This window comes from Ascaphus truei, chromosome 18, assembly GCF_040206685.1.
Source record: "Ascaphus truei isolate aAscTru1 chromosome 18, aAscTru1.hap1, whole genome shotgun sequence".
NCBI classification, from domain to species: domain Eukaryota; kingdom Metazoa; phylum Chordata; class Amphibia; order Anura; family Ascaphidae; genus Ascaphus; species Ascaphus truei.
In genome coordinates, this window is record NC_134500.1 from 34,873,602 (window position 1) to 34,896,175 (window position 22,574).

The following is a 22,574-nucleotide window of genomic DNA, read 5'->3' on the forward strand; positions in this document are numbered from 1 at the left end:
GGGGTCCTGCTAAGGTGTGAGGCGGCGGGTGTGTGGCGAGTGTGGGCGACAGCTGGTCAGTGATATTGTTGCGTAGGGGCAGGAGGCGGCAGGTGTGTGTCGAGTGTGGCGGGTGTCTGTTCAGTGCGTGCTGCGGCTGTGTGGCGCAGGGGTGTGGGCGGGTGAAAGGCAGAAGGGCGGGTGGGCGAAAGGCAGAGGCGGGAGGGCGGCCGAAAGGCGGTGAAGGGGGGGTGAGGGGAGGTGAAGGGGGGGCGGAGGGAGCTGAAGGGGGGGCGGAGGGGAGGTGAAGGGGGGGAGGTGGAGGAGGGGAAGGGGGGAGGTGGGGGAAGGGGAAGGGGGGAGGTGGGGGAAGGGGAAGGGGGGAGGTGGGGGAAGGGAGGGGGAGGTGAAGGGGGAGAGGTGAAGGGGTGGGGGGGGGGTGGCAGGAGGTGGAGGGGGGGTGACAGGAGGTGGAGGGGTGGTGACACTTAATGTATCATGTGGCCGCTTGCTCCCCCTTCCCGCAGTGTCTGCCGGTCGTCTGTCCGTCCCCCCCCCTGAAACCTTCCGTCTGTTGTGGACGTCTGCAGACGGGGGCGCGTGCACGCGTCCGCCCGCTCCCACGCGGATCTGAGGCAGGAGGCAGCGTGTTGTGGCCGCTCCCCCGGCCGGCTGTCCGCTCCCCCGCTGTGTCCCGGGCGCTCGCTCCCGTGTGGCCGCTCCCCCGCTGACTCTAGCGGCCGGGGTGTGAGCTTGGAGGCAATGCGGGAAGGGAGGGCGGAGGCGCAGGGGTTGGAGGCAGCAGGAGGCACAGGGGTTTTGCGTTGGGAGGAGAGGCACAGGGGTTTTGTGCTGGGAGGGGAGGCACAGGGGTTTGAGGCAGCGGGAGGTGCAGGGGTTTGAGGCAGCGGGAGGGGTGTGCGCTGGGAGGGGAGGCGGCAGTTTAGTTACTTACCTGGGCGGGAGGTGTGTGTGTGTGTGTGTCTTTGTGTGTCTCTCTGTGTCTCTCTGTGTCTCTCTGTGTCTCTCTGTGTCTCTCTGTGTCTCTCTGTGTCTCTCTGTGTCTCTCTGTGTCTCTCTGTGTCTCTCTGTGTCTCTGTGTGTGTGTCTCTGTGTGTCTCTGTGTGTGTGTGTGTCTGTGTGTGTGTGTGTCTGTGTGTGTGTGTGTCTCTGTGTGTCTGTGTTGGAACTTTGGCCCGTCACTCTGCCTCAGGCCAATGAGAGGTGTGCGGGGGCGGGCGGGCCAAGGGAGCCATCTCATTGGCCTTAAGCAGAGTGACGGGCCAAAGGTCCAATGTGATTGCCCCTAGACACAGGGACACACAGGACAAACAGACACGCATACAACGGTTTGAGAAATATATATATAGATATATATATTCTGGGAAATGACATACAAATGAGCACACAATCACACAATGTGTCACCTTTTGCCTGAAATACATTTTTACATGGAACCCTAATCCCATGCTGTGCTTAGGGGTTCCATGTAAAAATGGACTTCGGGCAAAAGGTGGCACGGTGTGCTAATTTGCATGTCATTTCCCAGAATCCCTTGCTGCAGTGGAAGCACTGTTTGCTAGGTGATAATGTTGAAAGGTGGGGTTGCAGACCTGTCTAAGACATGTGAATGTGCTCACAGGTGATATTCTTTATTGGCTATACAGTATGCTAACGGTGGAGGTTTTTTGTCTCCTTTTTCACCCACCATAACTTAAAATGTGTATGGTATATGTATAGATATAGATGGATGCACTCATGTGACTCTCGCAGGTAACGCGTGCACGCCCCACACCTGAACCTGTGTTTCCAATGTTGTAAAGTATTCACCCATGGATGGTGTAGACGGACGTTCACAGAGTTACACAATTAGGAGGCTTTATAATGTGAAATTATAATAGGCTTTATTGTGCCTGTTACTTTAACTCTGATCTCTGCTGCATGAGGTTTTTTTTCCTAAGTTGCTTGTAGGCAAAAAGCATTAAAAAAAAATTCACATAAAAATCTCCGGTCCTTTTTAACTGCAAGGACACCTCTTGTCCCACCTCGGACACCAAATGTAGATGGACGTTCACAGAGGTACACAATTAGGAGGCTTTATAATGTGAAATTATCATAGGCTTTATTGTGCCTGTTCCTTTTTATCAGGAAATTATCCAACACAGGGGGGGGGGGAACAAAGCTTCCATTCACTTGGGAGTATTTCTAGTGGAATCCTATGCAATTAGTTCACATCTCCATTAGTTAAGCATGTCTCGCAGCCCCAAAACATATAGCATGAAAATAAGCAGATATAAGCAGTCTCTTAAGAATAAAAGTCTTATCTGTTTCTTGGAGAGAAAATCTTCTCACTTCCTGGTTCAGCTTCAGGTGTAGTAGTTTTCCCTGTGTCTTGAAATCAGCTCTGCTGTGCAGAGCTCAAGACCGGTCAGCTCCAAAGGTCAGCTCTCAGTCAGAGCTAAGGAGTCACTTCCTGTCTCAAAGGCAGGCTTTTTGTAAACAATCTAATCAGGCAGGTGGTGTTTAGTAATTAACTAGCACACTGTTAGATTAAAGGCACATTACTGAACAGGGATAAGTCCCCTGTTACAGATGGGGCAAAAAATTATATATAATTTTTGGGATTCGACCATGTTCACCCACTTCAAACACAGTGACCCCGACAATTAGCCTTAGAACCTCTCACATTTCCCGACTTCCAAACGGCTGTAGATGTGAGAATCGGCCGCTGTATCGGGAAAACCCTGTGGTGGCCATTTTGTCTCCCAGAATCCTCTGCATCTCGCCCTCTCTGTTTATTGGCTGCTCCCTCCCAAGTGAGGGCAGTGACATCATCAGAATGGAAGCTTCACCTGGTCCTGTCTGCCATGCTGTTCTATCCCCAGGCAGCAGGGGCTCTCCTGAGAAGGTTAGGGGGGGCATGCAGGGAATTGCAAAAGGGAAAGAACCTGTTATTTATTTTTTCTTACAGCGAATTGCATTCATTATTTTGCAAGTTTTTCTCTTGCCATATTACAATAAAATGTCTTATTATTATTTACAGGACTGTACGTTCTTTACACGAAAAGAGATCCTTCGGTGAGTGCGTTTTTCCATACAATTTCAGCTACCAGATGGCGAATTAATCTAATTTTTGTTTATTTATTGCCGTCGTTTCCAACGTGTAGACACGAGAAATCTATTATCCTATGTATGTAAAAATACCGTGGCTTTCCTTTTGACTTCTTCTGTGTTCCTCTTGGTTCTGTTTCTTATATGTCTATAATATAGATTAATCATCATTTATTTTATTTTTTAAATCTGGTGTCTTAAAACGTTTCCAGAAATAAAGCGTTTCCAAAGAAAAATACATAATTCCGTTACCCCACTGATTAAATGTTGGGAATTATCCAGTGTTAAAAATATCTCATCGTAACAGGGTTTATTTATACGTACGTATGTATATACGTATGTCTTTATTTATATAGCGCCATCAATGTACATAGCGAGTCACAGCAGTAATATACGTGACAACCAAATAAATAACACATAATACAGATAACACAAAGGGCAGAAGTGCTTCCGACATAAAAGTGAAATTTAGGAAAAGGAGTCCCTGCCCCGAAGAGCTTACAATCTAATTGACCATGTACATAGCATTTTACAGGCACCATCAGCCCCTGCCCTGCAGAGCTTACGCTCTAATTGTGATGTGTGAGGCACAGGGAGATAAGGGGAATGCCAAAAGGTCACTGGGACTTTAATTCAATTCACCCACTTCAAAGATACTGTTCTTATCAGTAAGCTCCCAACTCCCTGTCACCCTACGTGTCCGCTCGACGGAATCGGAAATGCGGTCATGTCGCTGTCGATGGATCCTTTGCCGCCGCCGCTCCGCTGCTGTCACTCAGCCGCCGGCCGTTTCCCAATAAGGGAACTTAATATAAGGGGTTTTAGCGGATAGAGGAGGGGATTAAGGAGGGAGATCAGGGTAAGGGGTTAAGGTTTTTAGGGTAAAGGGTTAAGGTTTTTAGGGTAGGGGAACAGGGTAAAGGTTTAAGGTTTTTAGGGTACGGGATTAGGATAAGAGGTTAAGGGTTTTTAGGATAAGTGGTTTCAGGGTAGGGGATTAGGGTAACGGGGTTAATTAATTTAATTTATTTTATTTATTTATAAAATATTTTACCAGGAAGTAATACATTGAGAGTTACCTCTCGTTTTCAAGTATGTCCTGTGCACAGAGTAAAACAAATAGTACATGGTTACAAATACAGTTACATAAATGAGCAGGGTATACATTATATACAAGACATTGCGTGCACAGTTAGAAAATATATATTATGAGCGTATGAAACAGTTACAGACCAGGTTAAAATGTGAGACAGCCTTAGATTTGAAAGAATTTAAACTGGTGGTGGATGTGAGAGTCTCTGATAGGTTGTTCCAGTTTTGGGGTGTACGGAAGGAGAAGGAGGAACGTCCGGATACTTTGTTGAGCCTTGGGACCATGAACAGTCTTTTGGAGTCAGATCTCAGATGATAAGTGCTGTATGTGGTAGGGGTGAGGAGCTTGTTCAGATAGACGGGTAGCTTGCCCAGAAAGTATTTAAGGTTTTAGGATAGGGGATTAGGGTAACAGGGTTAAGGTTTTCAGGATAGGGGATTAGGGTAAGGGGTTAAGGTTTTCAGGATAGGGGATTAGGGTAAAGGGTTAAGGTTTTCAGGATAGGGGATTACGGTAAAGGGTTAAGGTTTTAGGGTAGGGCATTAGGGTAACGGGGTTAAGGTTTTCAGGGTAGTGGATTAGGGTAACGGGGTTAAGGTTTTCAGGGTAGGGGATTAGGGTAAAGGGTTAAGGTTTTAGGGTATGGGATTAGGGTAACGGAGTTAAGGTTTTAGGGTAGGGGATTAGGGTAACGGGGTTAAGGTTTTCAGGATAGGGGATTAGGGTAAGGGGTTAAAATGTTCAGGATAGGGGATTAGGGTAAAGGGTTAAGGTTTTAGGGTAGGGGGTTTACCTTGGCGGCGACATGGCAATCGGCGAAGTGAGTGGCGGCGAAACGCCATCGGCGGCATTTTTCCGCGATCAAAATCGCCCAGATCGTCCTTTCTCTGAGTTTTTTTTTTACCCGTGCACGTCCAGCCGGGGGAATGTGTCTGGCTTTGGAGAAGCGAGAACGGTTGATGTCTGTTTGAACGGGTCTCGCATGAGCGCACACACGGCAGACACAAGTGATCAGAGAGACATCCATGTCCCCGGATCATTACAAACAGGGGAAATGAAATATCCTTCCAAGGACACTCCCCAGCGAGCCTGAGACAGAGATGGATGGGCAGTGAGGAGATGGCTATTGACACGTACAGGATGGGAGGCTTTTTAAGTGGACATGAGACATATGTTCTGTTGTGTGAGCTTGGTGTCATCAGTCTCCATCACTTACAGGTACAGCCTTCCTGTGATAACAAGGGATTTGTAGGCATACACATCCAATCGGCTGAGAAAGTATTACATTGGAACAGTGACTGCAGCGTAATGGATGGAGCACGAGTAGATTGTAGGGTCTCGGGTTGAAGGATTGTCTTCTCACCATGTTCTAGTTCCATGTCTGATTAAGCTTGCTGGATATGTGAATGAGCGAGCAGTCCCTGTATTTCCGGGGATGTCCCAGGACACGTTCCCTGTATGTACTTAATATGTCCTGTTTTGGGCTGTTTGTAGGTTACACGCGAGATACTACGAACTCGCCCCTAACCTTGTCCCGATGGATTACACCGAAGACCCTGATGTCAGACTACCTTTTCAGTTGATCGTTAGCATGCCGGAGCTGATGGTAAGGGTCGATGACTTGGTGGCGAGTTAATATTATGATATCCGTCGCCCGCATGTGCTGCAGCGCAGTACAAACAGGGTCGCAAAGTGACATAGTGCCTGGTTACTGCAGGTGGATGCGGTAAGGGGTCCCTGACCTGAGGAGCTTGCAATCTAAAAGGAAGAAGAGAGGGAAACACAAGGATTAGGGAAGGGGGAGTGAGCCGTACATTTTGTAAAGAGCAATGTCTTCTGTTACATTAAATGTGACGAGATATACACTATTTTGGTACAAATTAGTGTTAATTGTTAATTGTAAATAATCTTATATTTAGCATCAATGTATGCAGTGCATATGGAAATAAAAGAAATATGTATATTATATATGTACAGTGTGTACAGTATATATACACACAGATATATACACTGTATACACTGTACATATATACATACATGTGTGTGTGTGTGTGTGTGTGTATAAATCTATATCTATATAATCAAAAATCTTGTTTGAGAGTGTCTGGAGACCATTTGCTTGGTCCGTCGGTCCGCCCGCCCTCCCACGGCTCTCATTGGCCGCTCTCTGCGGCTCTCCCCTCACATAGGCCGCTCCCCCAGCTCCCCATCCCCGGCGCTCTCCGCCTCTCCCGTGCAAGGCACAGCACCTCCTCACCGGAGCGTCTCAGCCTCGCCTGGCCACTCTCTTCTTCTCCCTCTCCCTCCTGTCTCCCGCTGAGTCCCCCTGCCCCCGGGTATCAACCCCACCCTCGCACCACCGCTCGGCCACTCTCCCTCTCCCTCCTGTTCTGTCTCCCGCTGAGTCCCCCTGCCCCCGGGTATCACCCCCACCGGATATTGCCCCCCCTGCCCCCAGGTGTCACTCCCCCCCTCCCCCACTGCCCCCTGTGTCGGTCCCCCCTCCCTTTCCCCGGTGCACCCCTGTCACTTGCGTGTTCCGAGCCGTCCAGCGGCCTGGCGGTACCCGCACGCGCGGCCGCTCACGCTCCTCGGGCGGCTCACTGTCCTCCCGACGCCGGTTGCACCGGCTCCCGGACGGAGGGGAAGCGCGGCGTGCCGCGGCCCTCCTGCGCCAACTCCAGGCTCCTCCCCCCTCGCTCCCAACAAGGAACTGAGGCGAAGCATGGCGCGGCCTCCTGCCCCAGCCTGCCACTCTTGCCCCCCCCCCGCCAACTTCCCGAACCCACCTCCTGCCCCAGCCAGATGCCACGGGGATATCAGTGCCAGGAGGAGAACCGTCTGCCGCCAGGAACCACCCACCGTCTCCCACCAACCCACTGTCACCCAGTCAAAGTCAACCAACCACCCCCCAAACCTGTCACTCACTCACCCACCCACCCTGTCACTCACTCACCCACCCTGTCACTCACCCACCCACCCTGTCACCCACCCTGTCACTCACTCACCCACCCACCCTGTCACTCACCCACCCTGTCACTCACCCACCCACCCTGTCATTCACCCTGTCACTCACCCAACCACCCACCCACCCTGTCACTCACTCACCCACCCACCCTGTCACTCACCCACCCACCCTGTCACTCACCCACCCACCCTGTCACTCACTCTCACACTCACCCTGTCACTCACCCACCCACCCTGTCACTCACCCACCCACCCTGGCACTCACCCACCCTGGCACTCACTCACCCACCCACCCTGTCACTCACCCACCCACTCAGTCACCCACTCAGTCAAGGTGTCACCCACCCAGTCACCCACCCACTCAGTCACCAACCCACCCACTCAGTCACCAACCCACTCAGTCACCCACCCACTCAGTCACCCACCCACTCAGTCACCCACCCACTCACTCAGTCACCCACCCACTCAGTCACCCACTCAGTCACCCACTCAGTCACCCACTCAGTCACCCACTCAGTCACCCACTCAGTCACCCACTCAGTCACCCACTCAGTCACACAGTCAGTCACACAGTCAGTCACACAGTCAGTCACACAGTCAGTCACCCACTCAGTCACCCACTCAGTCACCCACCCAGTCACCCACCCAGTCACCCACCCAGTCACCCACCCAATCACCCACCCAGTCACCCACCCAGTCACCCACCCAGTCACCCACCCACTCACCCACCCACTCACCCACCCACTCACCCACCCAGTCACCCACCCAGTCACTCACCCACCCACTCACCCAGTCACCCACCATCTTACCCACCCACTCACCCAGTCACCCACCCACCCAGTCAAGTCACCCACCCACCCAGTCACCCACCCACCCAGTCACCCAACTCACCCAGTCACTCACCCAGTCACCAAGTCACCCACCCAGTCACGCACCCAGTCAACTCAGTCACCCACCCAGTCAACTCAGTCCCCCACCCAATCAACTCAGTCTCCCACCCACCCACCCACTCAATCAATCAACTCAGTCACCCACTCAATCAACTCAGTCACCCACCCACCCACTCAATCAACTCAGTCACCCACCCACTCAATCAACTCAGTCACCCACCTACCCACTTAATCAACTCAGTCACCCACCCACTCAATCAATCAACTCAGTCACCCACCCACTCAATCAATCAACTCAGTCACCCACCCACCCAGTCAATTGTCAACCACCCACCCAGTCAATCAACTCAGTCACCCACCCACTCAATCAATCAACTCAGTCACCTACCCACTCAATCAATCAACTCAGTCACCCACCCAGTCAATTGTCACCCACCCACCCAGTCAAGGTCACCCACCCACTCAATCAACTCAGTCACCCACCCACTCAATCAACTCAGTCACCCACCCACTCAATCAACTCAGTCACCCACCCACTCAATCAACTCAGTCACCCACCCACTCAATCAACTCAGTCACCCACCCACTCAATCAACTCAGTCACCCACCCACTCAATCAACTCAGTCACCCACCCATTCACTTAATCAACTCAGTCACCCACCCACCCACTTAATCAACTCAGTAACCCACCCACTCAATCAACTCACCCACCCACCCACCCACCCACTCAATCAACTCAGTCACCCACCCACTCAATCAACTCAGTCACCCACCCACTCAATCAACTCAGTCACCCACCCACTTAATCAACTCAGTCACCCACCCACTCAATCAATCAACTCAGTCACCCACCCAGTCAATTGTCACCCACCCACCCAGTCAAGGTCACCCACCCACTCACCCACCCACTCACCCACTCACCCACCCACCCAGTCACCCACCCACCCAGTCACCCACCCACCCAGTCACTCACCCACCCACCAAGTCACCCAACCAGTCACCCACCCAGTCAACTCAGTCACCCACCCAGTCACCCACCACCCAGTCAACTCAGTCCCCCACCCAATCAACTCAGTCACCCACCCACCCACCCACTCAATCAACTCAGTCACCCACCCACTCAATCAACTCAGTCACCCACCCAATCAACTCAGTCACCCACCCACTCAATCAACTCAGTCACCCACCCACTCAATCAACTCAGTCACCCACCCACCCACTCAATCAACTCAGTCACCCACCCACTCAATCAACTCAGTCACCCACCCATTCACTTAATCAACTCAGTCACCCACCCACTTAATCAACTCAGTAACCCACCCACTCAATCAACTCACTCACCCACCCACCCACTCAATCAACTCAGTCACCCACCCACTCAATCAACTCAGTCACCCACCCACTTAATCAACTCAGTCACCCACCCACTCAATCAATCAACTCAGTCACCCACCCACCCAGTCAATTGTCACCCACCCACCCAGTCAAGGTCACCCACCCACTCAATCAACTCACTCACCCACCTACCCACTCAATCAACTCAGTCACCCACCCATTCACTTAATCAACTGTCACCCACCCACCCACTTAATCAACTCAGTAACCCACCCACTCAATCAACTCACTCACCCACCCACCCACTCAATCAACTCAGTCACCCACCCACTCAATCAACTCAGTCACCCACCCACTTAATCAACTCAGTCACCCACCCACTCAATCAATCAACTCAGTCACCCACCCACCCAGTCAATTGTCACCCACCCACCCAGTCAAGGTCACCCACCCACTCACCCACCCACTCACCCAGTCACCCACCCACCCAGTCACCCACCCAGTCACCCACCCACCCAGTCACCCACCCAGTCACTCACCCACCCACCAAGTCACCCAACCAGTCACCCACCCAGTCAACTCAGTCACCCACCCAGTCACCCACCACCCAGTCAACTCAGTCCCCCACCCAATCAACTCAGTCACCCACCCACCCACCCACCCACTCAATCAATCTACTCAGTCACCCACCCACTCAATCAATCAACTCAGTCACCCACCCACTCAATCAATCAACTCAGTCACCCACCCACTCAATCAATCAACTCAGTCACCCACCCACTCAATCAATCAACTCAGTCACCCACCCACCCAGTCAATTGTCAACCACCCACCCAGTCAATCAACTCAGTCACCCACCCACCCAGTCAATCAACTCAGTCACCCACTCAATCATCTGTTACCCACTCAATCAACTCAGTCACCCACTCAATCAACTCAGTCACCCACTCAATCAACTCAGTCACCCACCCACCCACTCAATCAACTCAGTCACCCACCCACTCAATCAACTCAGTCACCCACCCACCCACCCACTTAATCAACTCAGTCACCCACCCACTCAATCAATCAACTCACTCACCCACCCACCCAGTCAATTGTCACCCACCCACCCAGTCACCCACCCACCCAGTCAAGGTCACCCACCCACCCACTCAATCAACTCAGTCACCCACCCACTCAATCAACTCAGTCACCCACTCAATCAACTCAGTCACCCACTCAATCAACTCAGTCACCCCCCCACCCACTCAATCAACTCAGTCACCCACCCACTCAATCAACTCAGTCACCCACCCACTCAATCAACTCAGTCACCCACCCATTCACTTAATCAACTCAGTCACCCACCCACCCACTCAATCAACTCAGTAACCCACCCACTCAATCAACTCACTCACCCACCCACTCAATCAACTCAGTCACCCACCCACTCAATCAATCAACTCAGTCACCCACCCACCCACCCAGTCAATTGTCACCCACTCCACCCAGTCAAGGTCACCCACCCACCCACTCAATCAGCTCAGTCACCCACTCAATCAACTCAGTCACCCACTCAATCAACTCAGTCACCCACCCACTCAATCAATCAACTCAGTCACCCACCCACTCAATCAATCAACTCAGTCAAGTCAATTGTCACCCAGTCACCCACCCACCCAGTCAAGGTCACCCACCCACCCACTCAATCAACTGAGTCACCCACCCACCCACTCAATCACCCACCCACTCAATCAATCAACTCAGTTACCCACCCACTCAATCAATCAACTCAGTCACCCACCCACTCAATCAATCAACTCAGTCACCCACCCACCCAGTCAATTGTCACCCACCCACCCAGTCACCCACCCAGTCAAGGTCACCCACCCACCCACTCAATCAACTCAGTCACCTACCCACCCACCCACTCAATCAACTCAATCAACTCACTCAACTCAATCAACTCAGTCACCCACCCACCCACTTAATCAACTCAGTCACCCACCTAGCTGTCAAGGGGGGGGAAGCCCAACCTTGTTGCCGCCCAACCCTGTTGCCCGCACCTCCAAAATTACATCCCGGGCAACGCCGGGTATATCAGCTAGTGTCACACACACACACACATATATATTGAGTAAGGAGGGGAGAGGGAGCTCCCTCGCAGCCTCCCTGGTCATGATTGGCTGCATTACTCAGCAGCAGCCAATCAGGCGGAGGTGTCGGGAGCCTGTGGGTGTGGCCAAGAAGAGAAGGAAACAGCATGGAAGTGAGAGGTCTGTGTGTATCTCGAGCGCATGGCACCTTTCACCATTGTGACCAGTATTTGTGGAGATGCTACTTGGCAGCTATATATATATATTTCTATATCTCGGGAGTCTATAGCCCCCGGTACGTGGTCGCTATAGGTACAGAATGACAGTCCCTCTGTTTTCTGTAGGAGAACCCTTTCAAGGAGAGAATTGTGCAGTCATTCTCCGAGGACGGAGAAGGGAACCTCAGTTTCAATGACTTTGTGGACATGTTCTCGGTAATGAGTGAAATGGCCCCACGGGAGCTGAAAGCAATCTACGCCTTCAAGATTTACGGTAATATACGCTGCAACGCACGTGAAACGTTAGCAAGTACTGCCCTGAAGAGCTTGCAGTCTAATATTGATACCTGAGGCACAGGGAGATAACGTTACTTGGTCAAGGAGCTCAGTCTGGGAATGGAACCAGGTTCCCCGGCTTCAAAGAAAGGTTTCTTAGCTCTAAGCCAGCGGTGTGCAATGTGGGGGGCGCACCCCCAGGGTGGGGCGGGAGATTTTTCTGGGGGGGCGTTGCGGTTGCAGAGGCCCCGCAGTCTTCCCCAAGGCATTTAAATTAAATGCCGGGGATCACGTGAGGCTTCTGCAACTCAACATACCTTGATACAGAAGGCTGCTGTGATGCGTCGCCATGACGCCGCGAGGTCATGGGACGTCACCATGGCAACGTGGTCTCAAATGACGCCATGGGGTCGCGTGACATCACGAAGACCCCGCGGCGTCATTTGACGCCGCCACAACAGGTGAGGGGAGGGGGGGGGGAAGGCAGAGGGGGTTTGCAGCTCTAATAGTTTGCGCACTCCTGCTCTAAGCTTCTCCTTCAGGAGAATTTGGAGATGGGGTGCAGGCTATTCGGTCTCTGGCGTAAACTCCTTATTTAAATGTTCCTTCGGGACAATGGGGAGATGGTTTCCTGGCCATATAATGGGATCTCTGTGGTAGACTTCATATTTAAATGCTCCTTCGGGACAATGGGGAGATGGTTCCCTGGCCATATAATGGGATCTCTGTGGTAGACTTCATATTTAAATGATCCTTTGGGACAATGGGGAGATGGTTTCCTGGCCATATAATGGGATCTCTGTGGTAGACTTCATATTTAAATGCTCCTTCGGGACAATGGGGAGATGGTTCCCTGGCCATATAATGGGATCTCTGTGGTAGACTTCATATTTAAATGATCCTTTGGGACAATGGGGAGATGGTTCCCTGGCCATATAATGGGATCTCTGTGGTAGACTTCATATTTAAATGATCCTTTGGGACAATGGGGAGATGGTTTCCTGGCCATATAATGGGATATCTGTGGTAGACTTCATATTTAAATGTTCCTTCGGGACAATGGGGAGATGGTTCCCTGGCCATATAATGGGATCTCTGTGGTAGACTTCATATTTAAATGCTCCTTCGGGACAATGTGGAGATGGTTCCCTGGCCATATAATGGGATTTCTGTGGTAGACTTCATAAAAAGCAAGCAAAAGCCGCTGACATACGGCATAAGAACCCCTGTACATCAATAGGGCACTAAAGTGGGTCAATATATAGAGGCATATATACTAAGCTGTGCTATGCCATAAGACACCTTGTCAGCAGCGGAAGAATCCTTAGAGCCCATCCACTGGAAGGTGTCTTACGGAAGAGAGCCGCTTGGTGAACGTGTGCCGTAACCTGGAACATGGCGCCGTGAGGATTTTCACTTCCTGTCCTTTCAGATTTCAACACGGACAACTTCATCTGCAAATCGGATCTGGAGAAAACCCTCAACAAGGTGACCCGGGAAGAGCTGGAGGAGGAGGAGGTGACTTTGGTCTGCGAGAAGGTCATCGAGGAGGCGGACATGGACGGGGACGGGAAACTGGCATTTGCCGATTTTGAGAACATGATTTCCAAAGCCCCGGATTTTCTCAGGTACATCCACGTGACCCTAACCCGGGCGACCTTCCCAAGCAACGGGAGATGTTCTCAGATCATTTAGATATTCGGATGAAGATCTGTGTCAGGAGGGTGGCCAGCTCCAGTCCTCAAGGGCCACCAACAGGTCAGGTTTGCAGGATATCCCTGCTTCAGCACATGTGGCTCAGTCATAATGACTGCATCAACTGCGCTGAAGCAGGGATATCCTGAAAAACTGAACTGTTGGGGGCCGTTGAGGACTAGAGTTGGCCACGCCCAGGTCTACGAGGACAAATAATTCCCTGTAGAGAGGGATCCCATGAAAGTCTATTCTTATTATGAATAACATTGTCTGTTTATAAAAGCGCCAACATATTCCTTGGCGTTGTACAATGGGGGAACAGGAATCTGTAACGTGGATAAACAGGATGGCATACAAATGCGGACAAACATGCACAAACAGATACAAAAGGTTACGAGGGGCCTGCTCACGAGAGCTCAGCAGTCTCCGGTGACCATTCCTTTCTTGTAGAGGGGCATTCCGCGGACGTCTACGGAGGCAGATCGTCCCTTCTAGGCAGGATTAAAATCTCTTCAGCAAATGTGAAAAACCGTCAAATCAAAATGAAAGATAAAGCCACTGCTAGTGATAAAGAAAGAAGAACAGTCTGGGGTGTGGGTAACAGCTTTTTATTTCACATGACCTTGGGGTGGGATGTCCTTATAAAATGCCTGGAGCTTAGTCGTGCGTGTTTATAGGTCAGCTCACACCTCCAGTGTGTGGAACAAAACCAATAATACAGAATTCCATTATCACATCGTTCCCCTTTTATGCATTACATACGTTCCACTTACAATTTTCATTTCCAAAATTAGCTGTCGTCCGGTAGTTGGAAAAGGGGGGCTCAACTCCAGTCCTCAAGCTCCGCCAACAGGTCAGGTTTTCAGGATATCCCAGCTTCAGCACAGGTGGCTCAATCATTCCCAGCTTCAGCACAGCTGGCTCAATCAGTCCCTGCGTAGGCACAGGTGGCTCAATGAGAGGCTCAGTGTTCGACTGAGCCTCTGATTGAGCCACCGGTGCTGAAGCAGGGACTGATTGAGCCACCTGTGCTGAAGCAGGGAGTGGTTGAGCCACCTGTGCTGAAGCTGCGATATGCAGAAAACCTGACCTACCGGGGAGGCTTGAGGACTGGAGTTATGCCCCGCTGAGTTGGACGAAGGATCTCGTTTGAAAGCCGATTGCTTTTTCTTTATAATACTTTAGTACAGTACGTTCCAAGGAGACTCATGTGACCCAGCAGCAGGATTCCATCAAGGGGCATATCTACTGTGGTCCGATGCTAAATATCACCCTCCTCCCCCCTCAGATTCAATTGCCAGTCGAGGGTGGGATACCTTACTGCAGGCATTAGCAAGTCCCGGCACAAATCTTGTCTACCATTTTGTAACGCCGTCTTATCATTCAGGATGTGTTTTCCATTGAAAGAATAGTATTTTTTTTCTTTCTTTTATTGAACATTCAAGTGTGAAAAGCTGACTGAAATAACACGTTTGTCAAAGTTACATGCGATGTATGCACTTTAAGGCCCGAATCTTCAGAAATCCATTAATGAGGTTAAGTGCCAAAGGAGATCGTCAGAGGTCCAAAAACTAGCATTGAAGGCCCGTTCTATGGCGAAGACAACCTTGCATTATATATAATGGACTTTAGTGATCATCGTATGGGAAAAGAGGCGTTCCTCTTAACATCGCGAATCCACAGGCCCCTGTCCTGGGTAACGTGGCTATTTAACAAGACATTAGTTAGGTCACTGCTAAACTGGGTGTCAGTCACATCCAGACCCTGAAATAGGGCTTCCCCGGGGTCTGGAGGGGTGTAACAGTATGATTTAAGTAACATAGCGGGTTTTACTGGATTCTCTCCTCCCCGTCTTGTATTTTTTTTTTAACTTTGATTAAACACTGGGGTCTGGTTTGGGAGTAACCCGCCTTTGGGAGACACAGGCTCAACGTCATGTTATTTGAAGGTAACGCCAGGCATTGCTAACTTAACATGGCGTTAAACCTATACTGTACTAAGGTAACTAATGGCTGTAGTTTTTTGCATATAATTAGTTTTGCGAATGCGTGTTAACCTCAAGGAACATAACGTCCATTGTGGATTTTCATAATAGTACGTTATAGGACCTGAGTTCTGATGAACTGGCCCTAATAGGGGCCAAACGTTGTGTTGATTTAGGGTCGATTTTTCCAACCGATTTTTATTGGGAATTTGCGGATTAAGATGATTCCGTAAAATGTTTCGATATCAATTATTTGGTCCAAAGAGGGAAACTGCTGGACAGTTTAACATTGAAATGTGGGATCAGTGTGCAGAGCACAAATAATCCCACTCTACCCAGAATCCTCCATTTCTGCAACGGTTACAGACAGATGACAGGACTTGGTCTGACCGCATTATGTTTTTATGTGAAAGGGTTAAGTGAAAACAACTGGCTCTGACATTTTTATGTTTTTTTTTATTTCATTTATAGCACTTAGGAATGGGGTCCATTAGTGATTTTTGTCCCTTGATTGATGCATTATAGCCCTATGGGCCCCGGGATTCACTTATAATCTCTTCTAAAAAGCCAGCAGAATTGTATTTCTTGTTTGTTTGTTTGTAGAGGAAATCGGTTTATTAATCATAATGGTGCTTGCCTCTTATTTTTTCTTGAAGACTGTGTATATTTATACATAGATACATGGATAGATAGATAAATAAATACACAGAAAGGGATAGGTACACGTATAGGTAGATGAGTACAAAGACGTGTGTGTTTGTATATACATATGCCCACAATATGTATGTGTGTATATATATATATACACACACGTGTGTATATAGATATACACACACGTATATTTATTTATAACAACATTTATATAGCGCCCATATTCAGGGCAATATACATTAGTTAGTATAACAATGGTGGGGTTACATATGGAACATCTCATGTGATGGGTTTAGAGTCAGGGTTAAGACGTCTTTGTGGTGGACAGGGGTAGGAACACTATGGTTAGGTTATGGGTCAGGTGCATTGAGCGCTTGCTTGGTTGGTGGGCAGGGGTGGGAACATTATGGTCGGGTTATGGGTTAGTGCGTTGAGAGCTTGGTTGGTGAGCAGGGGAGGGAACATTATGGCCGGGTTATGGGTTAGATGCATTGAGAGCTTGCTTGGTTGGTGGGCAGGGGTGGGAACATTATGGTCAGGTTATGGGTTAGATGAATTGAGAGCTTGCTTGGTTGGTGGGCAGGGGTTGGGGTCAAGTCTCTGGTTTTAGTCTTGTCGGTGGCATGGTGATGGGTCTGACAGTGGGAACAGTGGAGGCGATTGGTCTGGGGACTTTGGAGGGTTCTGGAGAGACTTTAGGAAGGGGTGAGGGTAGGTAAGATCATGGTCGTGGGGGGGGGGCGAGGTGAGGGAAGGGATTGGAGGTTAATGAGGGATCATGGAATGTGATGGAGAAGAGATGAGTTTTGAGTTGACTTCTGAAGATAGTTGGGGTGGGGCACATTTGATGTTAGCAGATTGAAGTTGCATATTTTTTAAGTATCCTATAGTAGAGTTGAACAGGGAGTTCAACAGGAGTGAAACAAGTGGACCACGCAACACCTTCCGGCCCTGAATCCTGGATTTGAATTTGGAAAGGAGGATATTATCTATACCAGACTGCACATCTCAGCACTAAACAATTGCTGCCATGCCACCGCTACTATTTATATTTGCTGTGACCTCACTTTTTCTCAAAATATGTACGTCTTTCTACATCTCCTTTCTGCCCCACTTCTCAGTTCACATGAACTCCTTTCTTACCTGCGCCCTCTGTCACTACACAGCTATACCCCCTGCACTAAAACACAACCCTACAAATCATCCTCACACATTCTCTTTCTATCCATGCTTCTCCGCCTTGCGTCTGGGGATATCTCTCCCAATCCTGGTCCCTGCCTTATTCCTACTTGCTCTCGTCCTCGCCTCACACATGCAACTTCTACTCCTTCTGGTGTCAACCCCTCCAACCTCATACCCATCCCCTGCCACCCTCCCTCCTCTCTCCCTTTCTCCTGTGCCCTTTGGAATGCTCGCTCCCTTTCTAACAAGTTCCTCTCTGTACATGACTTCTTTCTCTCTCACTCTCTGCTCCTATTTGCTATTACTGTGACTTGGCTCACTCAGTCTGACTCTGCTCTGGAAGCTGCCCTCTCTTATGGTGGCCTTTCCTTCTCCCACACTCCGCACCCTGATGGCAGGGGGGGAGACGTGGAGCTCCTTCTCTCCTCTCTCTGCCGTTACCGAACCCTTCCTATTCCTCCCTTTCTTGCTTTTCCCTCCTTTGAGGTTCAAATTGTCCAGATTTTCTCTCCTCTCCCTGTCCACGTGGTGATCATGTATCGCCCACCTACCTCTAGACCAGGGTTTCCCAAACTTTTTTTTCCGTGACCAGGTTATTTTTGAACTTCTCCTTCGTGACCCACTAAAAATGTTATCCAGGGACTAATGGAGGGGGCCGGGGACTGGGTGGGTCGGTGACAGGAGGGGGCCAGGGACTTTGGAGGAGGGGGCCAGGGACTGGGTAGGTGGGTGGGAGGAGGGGGCCAGGGACTGCGTGGGAGGGGGGGGCAGGGTGGGAGGCAGTGACTGGGTGGGAGAGAGTCACTGGGTGACAGTGACTGGGTGGGGTGACTTACCTTGCCGCCGGACGCTTTCCCCTGCTGCCCCCGATATCCCCTGCTGCCCGGGACGGGAGGTGGGCTTGGGGGCATGGGGGATGGGCTCGGAGGGTGTGCCATGGGAGGTGAGCTCGGGAAGCTGGCCACGGGGGGAAGCAGGCCGCAGTAGGAGCTTGTACTTCCCCCTCCGTCCCACATAACGTGCGGGCCGCAGAGGAGCTGGTACTTCCTTCTCCGTCCCACGTTGGGAGCGGGGGGGGAGGAAGGGAGCGGGCCCTGCTTGCCCTGCGCATGCGCGCGGGACCGCGGGGGGAATCGCCGCCATTTTTTTAACTTGGACGGGAGACACCGCGTGGTTAGCCTCGCTGCGACCCGGCAATTTTGGTGCCAGGGGACGGGAGACACCGCGCGGCCAGCCTCGCTGCGGCTAGCCTCGCTGCGACCCGGCAATTTTGGTGCCGTGGCCCGGTGCCGGGTCGCGACCCACCATTTGGGAAACGCTGCTCTAGACATCCCCCTTCTGTCTTTCTCACTTTGAATCTTGGCTCTCTTTCTTTCTCTCCTCAGACTCCCCTGTTCTTCTCCTTGGGGACTTCAACTGCCACATTGATGACACTTCTATCCCTTGGACTTCCCGCTTTCTCTCTCTAACCTCTTCTTTTGGCCTTCAACAGTGGACTGCAGCCAGCAGCCCACAAGGATGGCCACTACCTAGATCTGGTTTTCACTAAAAACTATTCTCGCACTCACTTCTCCATTTCCCCCTTTCCTCTCTCTGACCATCATCTCCTCTCATTTTCTGTATTTCGCTTCTCCCCTTCTCCACCTCCATCTACCCCTAGTTTCTGCAGAGACCTGGGCTCTATTAACCTACCAGCTTTAGTTTTCACTTTACACTCCTCCCTCTCCTCTCTCAGCCCTGTTCCAGACCCTGACAACCTGGTCAGGAACTACAACTCTGCCTTATCCTCCTCTCTTGATCTACATGCCCCCCTTTCTCTCTGCCATCCTTGCCTATCTAACCCCAGACCCTGGCTAAATTACCACACCCGCATGCTGCGTTCCTCCACTCGTTCCTCTGAACACCTCTGGAAGAAATCTCACACTCTCGCAGACTTCCTTCACTACAAATTTATGCTATCCTGTTTCAACTCTGCCATGTTTCAGGCTAAACAAGCCTACTTTTCCCCACTAATCAACATGCACAAGTCGAATCCACGCTGACTCTTCTCTGTCTTTGACTCCCTACTCAGACCACCCTCAGCTGCCTCTTCTTCTTCCTCCATCTCACCTCAGGACTTTGCTGACTATTTTAAGGAAAAAAAGGTGGAATTCATACATCAGAACATCCCCTGTTTCCTCCTCCCATCCTATACCTCTTCCTAACTCTCCTTCTGCCTTCCTTGACTCTTTTTCCACTGTCTCAGAGGAGGATGTGTCGTTGTTGATATCCTCTTCTCTCTCTACCAGCTGTCTTCTTGACCTCATTCTCTCCCATCTCCTAAAACCTCTTGCTCCTACTATAATCCCTACGCTCACACACATTATTAACTCCTCCCTCTACTCTGGTACTTTCCCCTCCTCCTTCAAACATGCAACAGTTATATCATTACTGAAAAACAGCAAGCTTGACCCTACCTGTCTTTCTAACTATCGACCTGTCTCCCTCCTGCCCATTGCCTCTAAACTCCTTGAACGTCTTGTATTTTCTCGCTTGCTCCATTTTCTTAACACCTACTCTCTCCTAGACCCTCTACAATCTGGCTTCCGCACTGCTCACTCCACTGAAACAGCCCTCACTAAAATAATGAATGACCTCCATGCTGCCAATGACAGAGATCAATACACTCTGCTCATATTACTCGACCTCTCTACAGCGTTTGATACTGTGGACCACGCTCTTCTCCTTCACATTCTCTATACTCTTGGTATTCGTAACAAAGATTTATCCTGGATCTCCTCTTACCTCTCCCATCGTACTTTCAGTGTCTCTTTTGCTAACACCTCCTCCTCTATCGATCTCTCTGTGGGGGTACCCCAGGGCTCTGTCCTGGGACCTCTTCTCTTTTCTCTTTACACACTCTCCCTAGGTGACTTAATCACATCTTTTGGGTTCAAATATCACCTCTATGCTGACGACACACAAATTTACCTTTCAACTCCTGACCTTACACCTGCTATACAGACCAAAGTTTCTGAATGTCTCTCTGGAATATCATCCTGGATGGCCATTCGCTGACTGAAACTTAACATATCAAAACAGAGCTCCTCATACTTCCTTCCAAACCTGGCCCTACTACTTCCTTCTACATTACTGTTGGAAATACCATCATTCACCCAGTAGCCCAAGCACGTTGCCTAGGGGTCACACTCGACTCCTCTCTCACATTCTCCTCTCACATTCAAAAGGTAACTAAAACCTGTCATTTTTTCCTTCATAATATTACAAAGATAAGCCCTTTCCTCTGTTGCTCAACTGCAAAAACTCTGACACAGACCCTCATTCTCTCCCGTCCCGACTACTGTAACCTCCTGCTGTTCGGCCTTCCTGCCTCTAACCTGTCTCCCCTACAATTTATCCTAAATGCTGCTGCCAGAATCACTCTACTCTCCTAAATCTGTCTCAGCGTCTCCCCTGCTGAAATCCCTCTCCTGGCTTCCTATCAAATCCCGCATCTCGCACTCAATTCTCCTCCTCACTTTTAAAGCTTTAAACTCTTCTGCCCCTGCTTACATCTCAGTCCTAATTTCTCGCTATATACCATCCAGACTCTTGCGTTCTTCTCAAGGATGTCTTCTCTCTACCCCTTTTGTATCTAAAGCCCTCTCCCGCCTTAAACCTTTCTCAGTGACTGCCCCACACCTCTGGAATGCCATTCCTCTCAACATCCGATTATCACCCTCTCTATCAACCTTTAATAGCCAACTCAAAACACACCTGCTTAAGGAAGCATATGAGTAGCTCTATGAGTGATAGTTTTACACCGTATACATAAACCTTGGCCCCTTGCAGACACGCTTACCAGAACGCCCTCATACTTTCTCTGTATGTCCTTCCTACCAACCAATTAGATTGTACGCTCTTCGGAGCAGGGACTCCCTTTCAGAAATGTTACTGTCATGTCTGAAGCACTTCTCCCCCTTATGTGTTATTTATATTATTTGTTATTTATATGATTGTCACATGTATTACTGTTGTGAAGCGTTATGTTCTTTAATGGCGCTATATAAATAAAGACATTCATACTGAAAAATGTGGTGGAGGAGCTTGTTCCAGTGGAGGAGAGCGATTAAGGCAAATGATCAGAATCGAGAGGAAGCACAGGGGGCTGGGGGCAGTGAGGATTGTGCAGTCAGGGAGTGAAGAGGACAGGAAGGGGTGTAGCAAGAGATGAGTACTGCAGGGTAAGGAGGGGCAAGACCATGGAGACATTTGTAGACCAGGGTGAGAAATTTGAAGCGGAAACGCTGGTGGATGGGTATCCAGTGAAGTTAGGAGAGGAGATGGATGGCATGAGCAGAGCGGGGGAGATGGAGAAGTGTATAGGCTGCAGCGTTTTTGATTTGTTGGAGGGGTATGGAGGAGTAGAGGGGGAGACCAAGGAGAAGGGAGTTACAGTAGTCTAGATGGGTGAAGATGAGGGTGTTGATGAGAAGTTTGGCTGAGGAGAGGAAATGAGTGGCCAAATTTTTCTTATGTTGTATAGGTGGTAGTGATGGAGGTCATGTGTTGAGCGAAGAGGAGGGAATGGTCAAAGGTGACTCCAAGGTTGCGAGCAGAAGGGATGGAGGAGATGGTGAGGGGGGGAAGGAGATGGTGGTGATTGGGGAGCATGGGAGGGAGGAGGAAGCGGGAAAGTAGAGGACTTCAGTCTTAGCTGGTTTGTAGGAAGTGGGAGGACATCCAGGTGAAAATGGCAGAAAGGCAGGCAGAGATACGGGTGGAAATTTCGGGTGAGAACAGTGGGAAGGAGAAGTAGAGTTGGATGTCATCTGCGACAAAATAAGCATTGAATCCATGGGAGGAGATGAGGTCAAAGAGGGGGTTAGCGTAGAGAGAATACAGGAGAGCACCAAGGACGGAGGTGTATTGGTGGAGGAGGGATTGGAAGGTGGGGAATGAAGATGTGGAACGGAAAGCTTTCCATGATCTCGCAGCTGTGCGAAGGGAGAGACTGAGTGATTTAAGGTGGCAGGTGAGCCAGGGTTGAGGTTGCTTTGTGTTTGGACGTGCAGGGTGGAGTGGTGCGATTGAGTCAAGGGAGGAGGATAATGCAGAATTGAGGGTAAATAGGG

General features: G+C 50.1%; 1 protein-coding gene across 1 annotated transcript in view; it reads left to right on the forward strand.

Annotated features, from left to right (window-relative positions):
* Window positions 1-22,574, forward strand: part of CIB2 (calcium and integrin binding family member 2) — a 75,921-nt gene that overhangs the window by 47,554 nt on the left and 5,793 nt on the right. Inside the window, exons 2-5 of the mRNA XM_075576089.1 lie at window positions 3,023-3,057; window positions 5,678-5,789; window positions 11,799-11,946; window positions 13,381-13,576. Of these exons, the coding sequence (XP_075432204.1) occupies window positions 3,023-3,057; window positions 5,678-5,789; window positions 11,799-11,946; window positions 13,381-13,576 (491 nt within the window). The remainder of the gene's footprint in view (window positions 1-3,022; window positions 3,058-5,677; window positions 5,790-11,798; window positions 11,947-13,380; window positions 13,577-22,574) is intronic.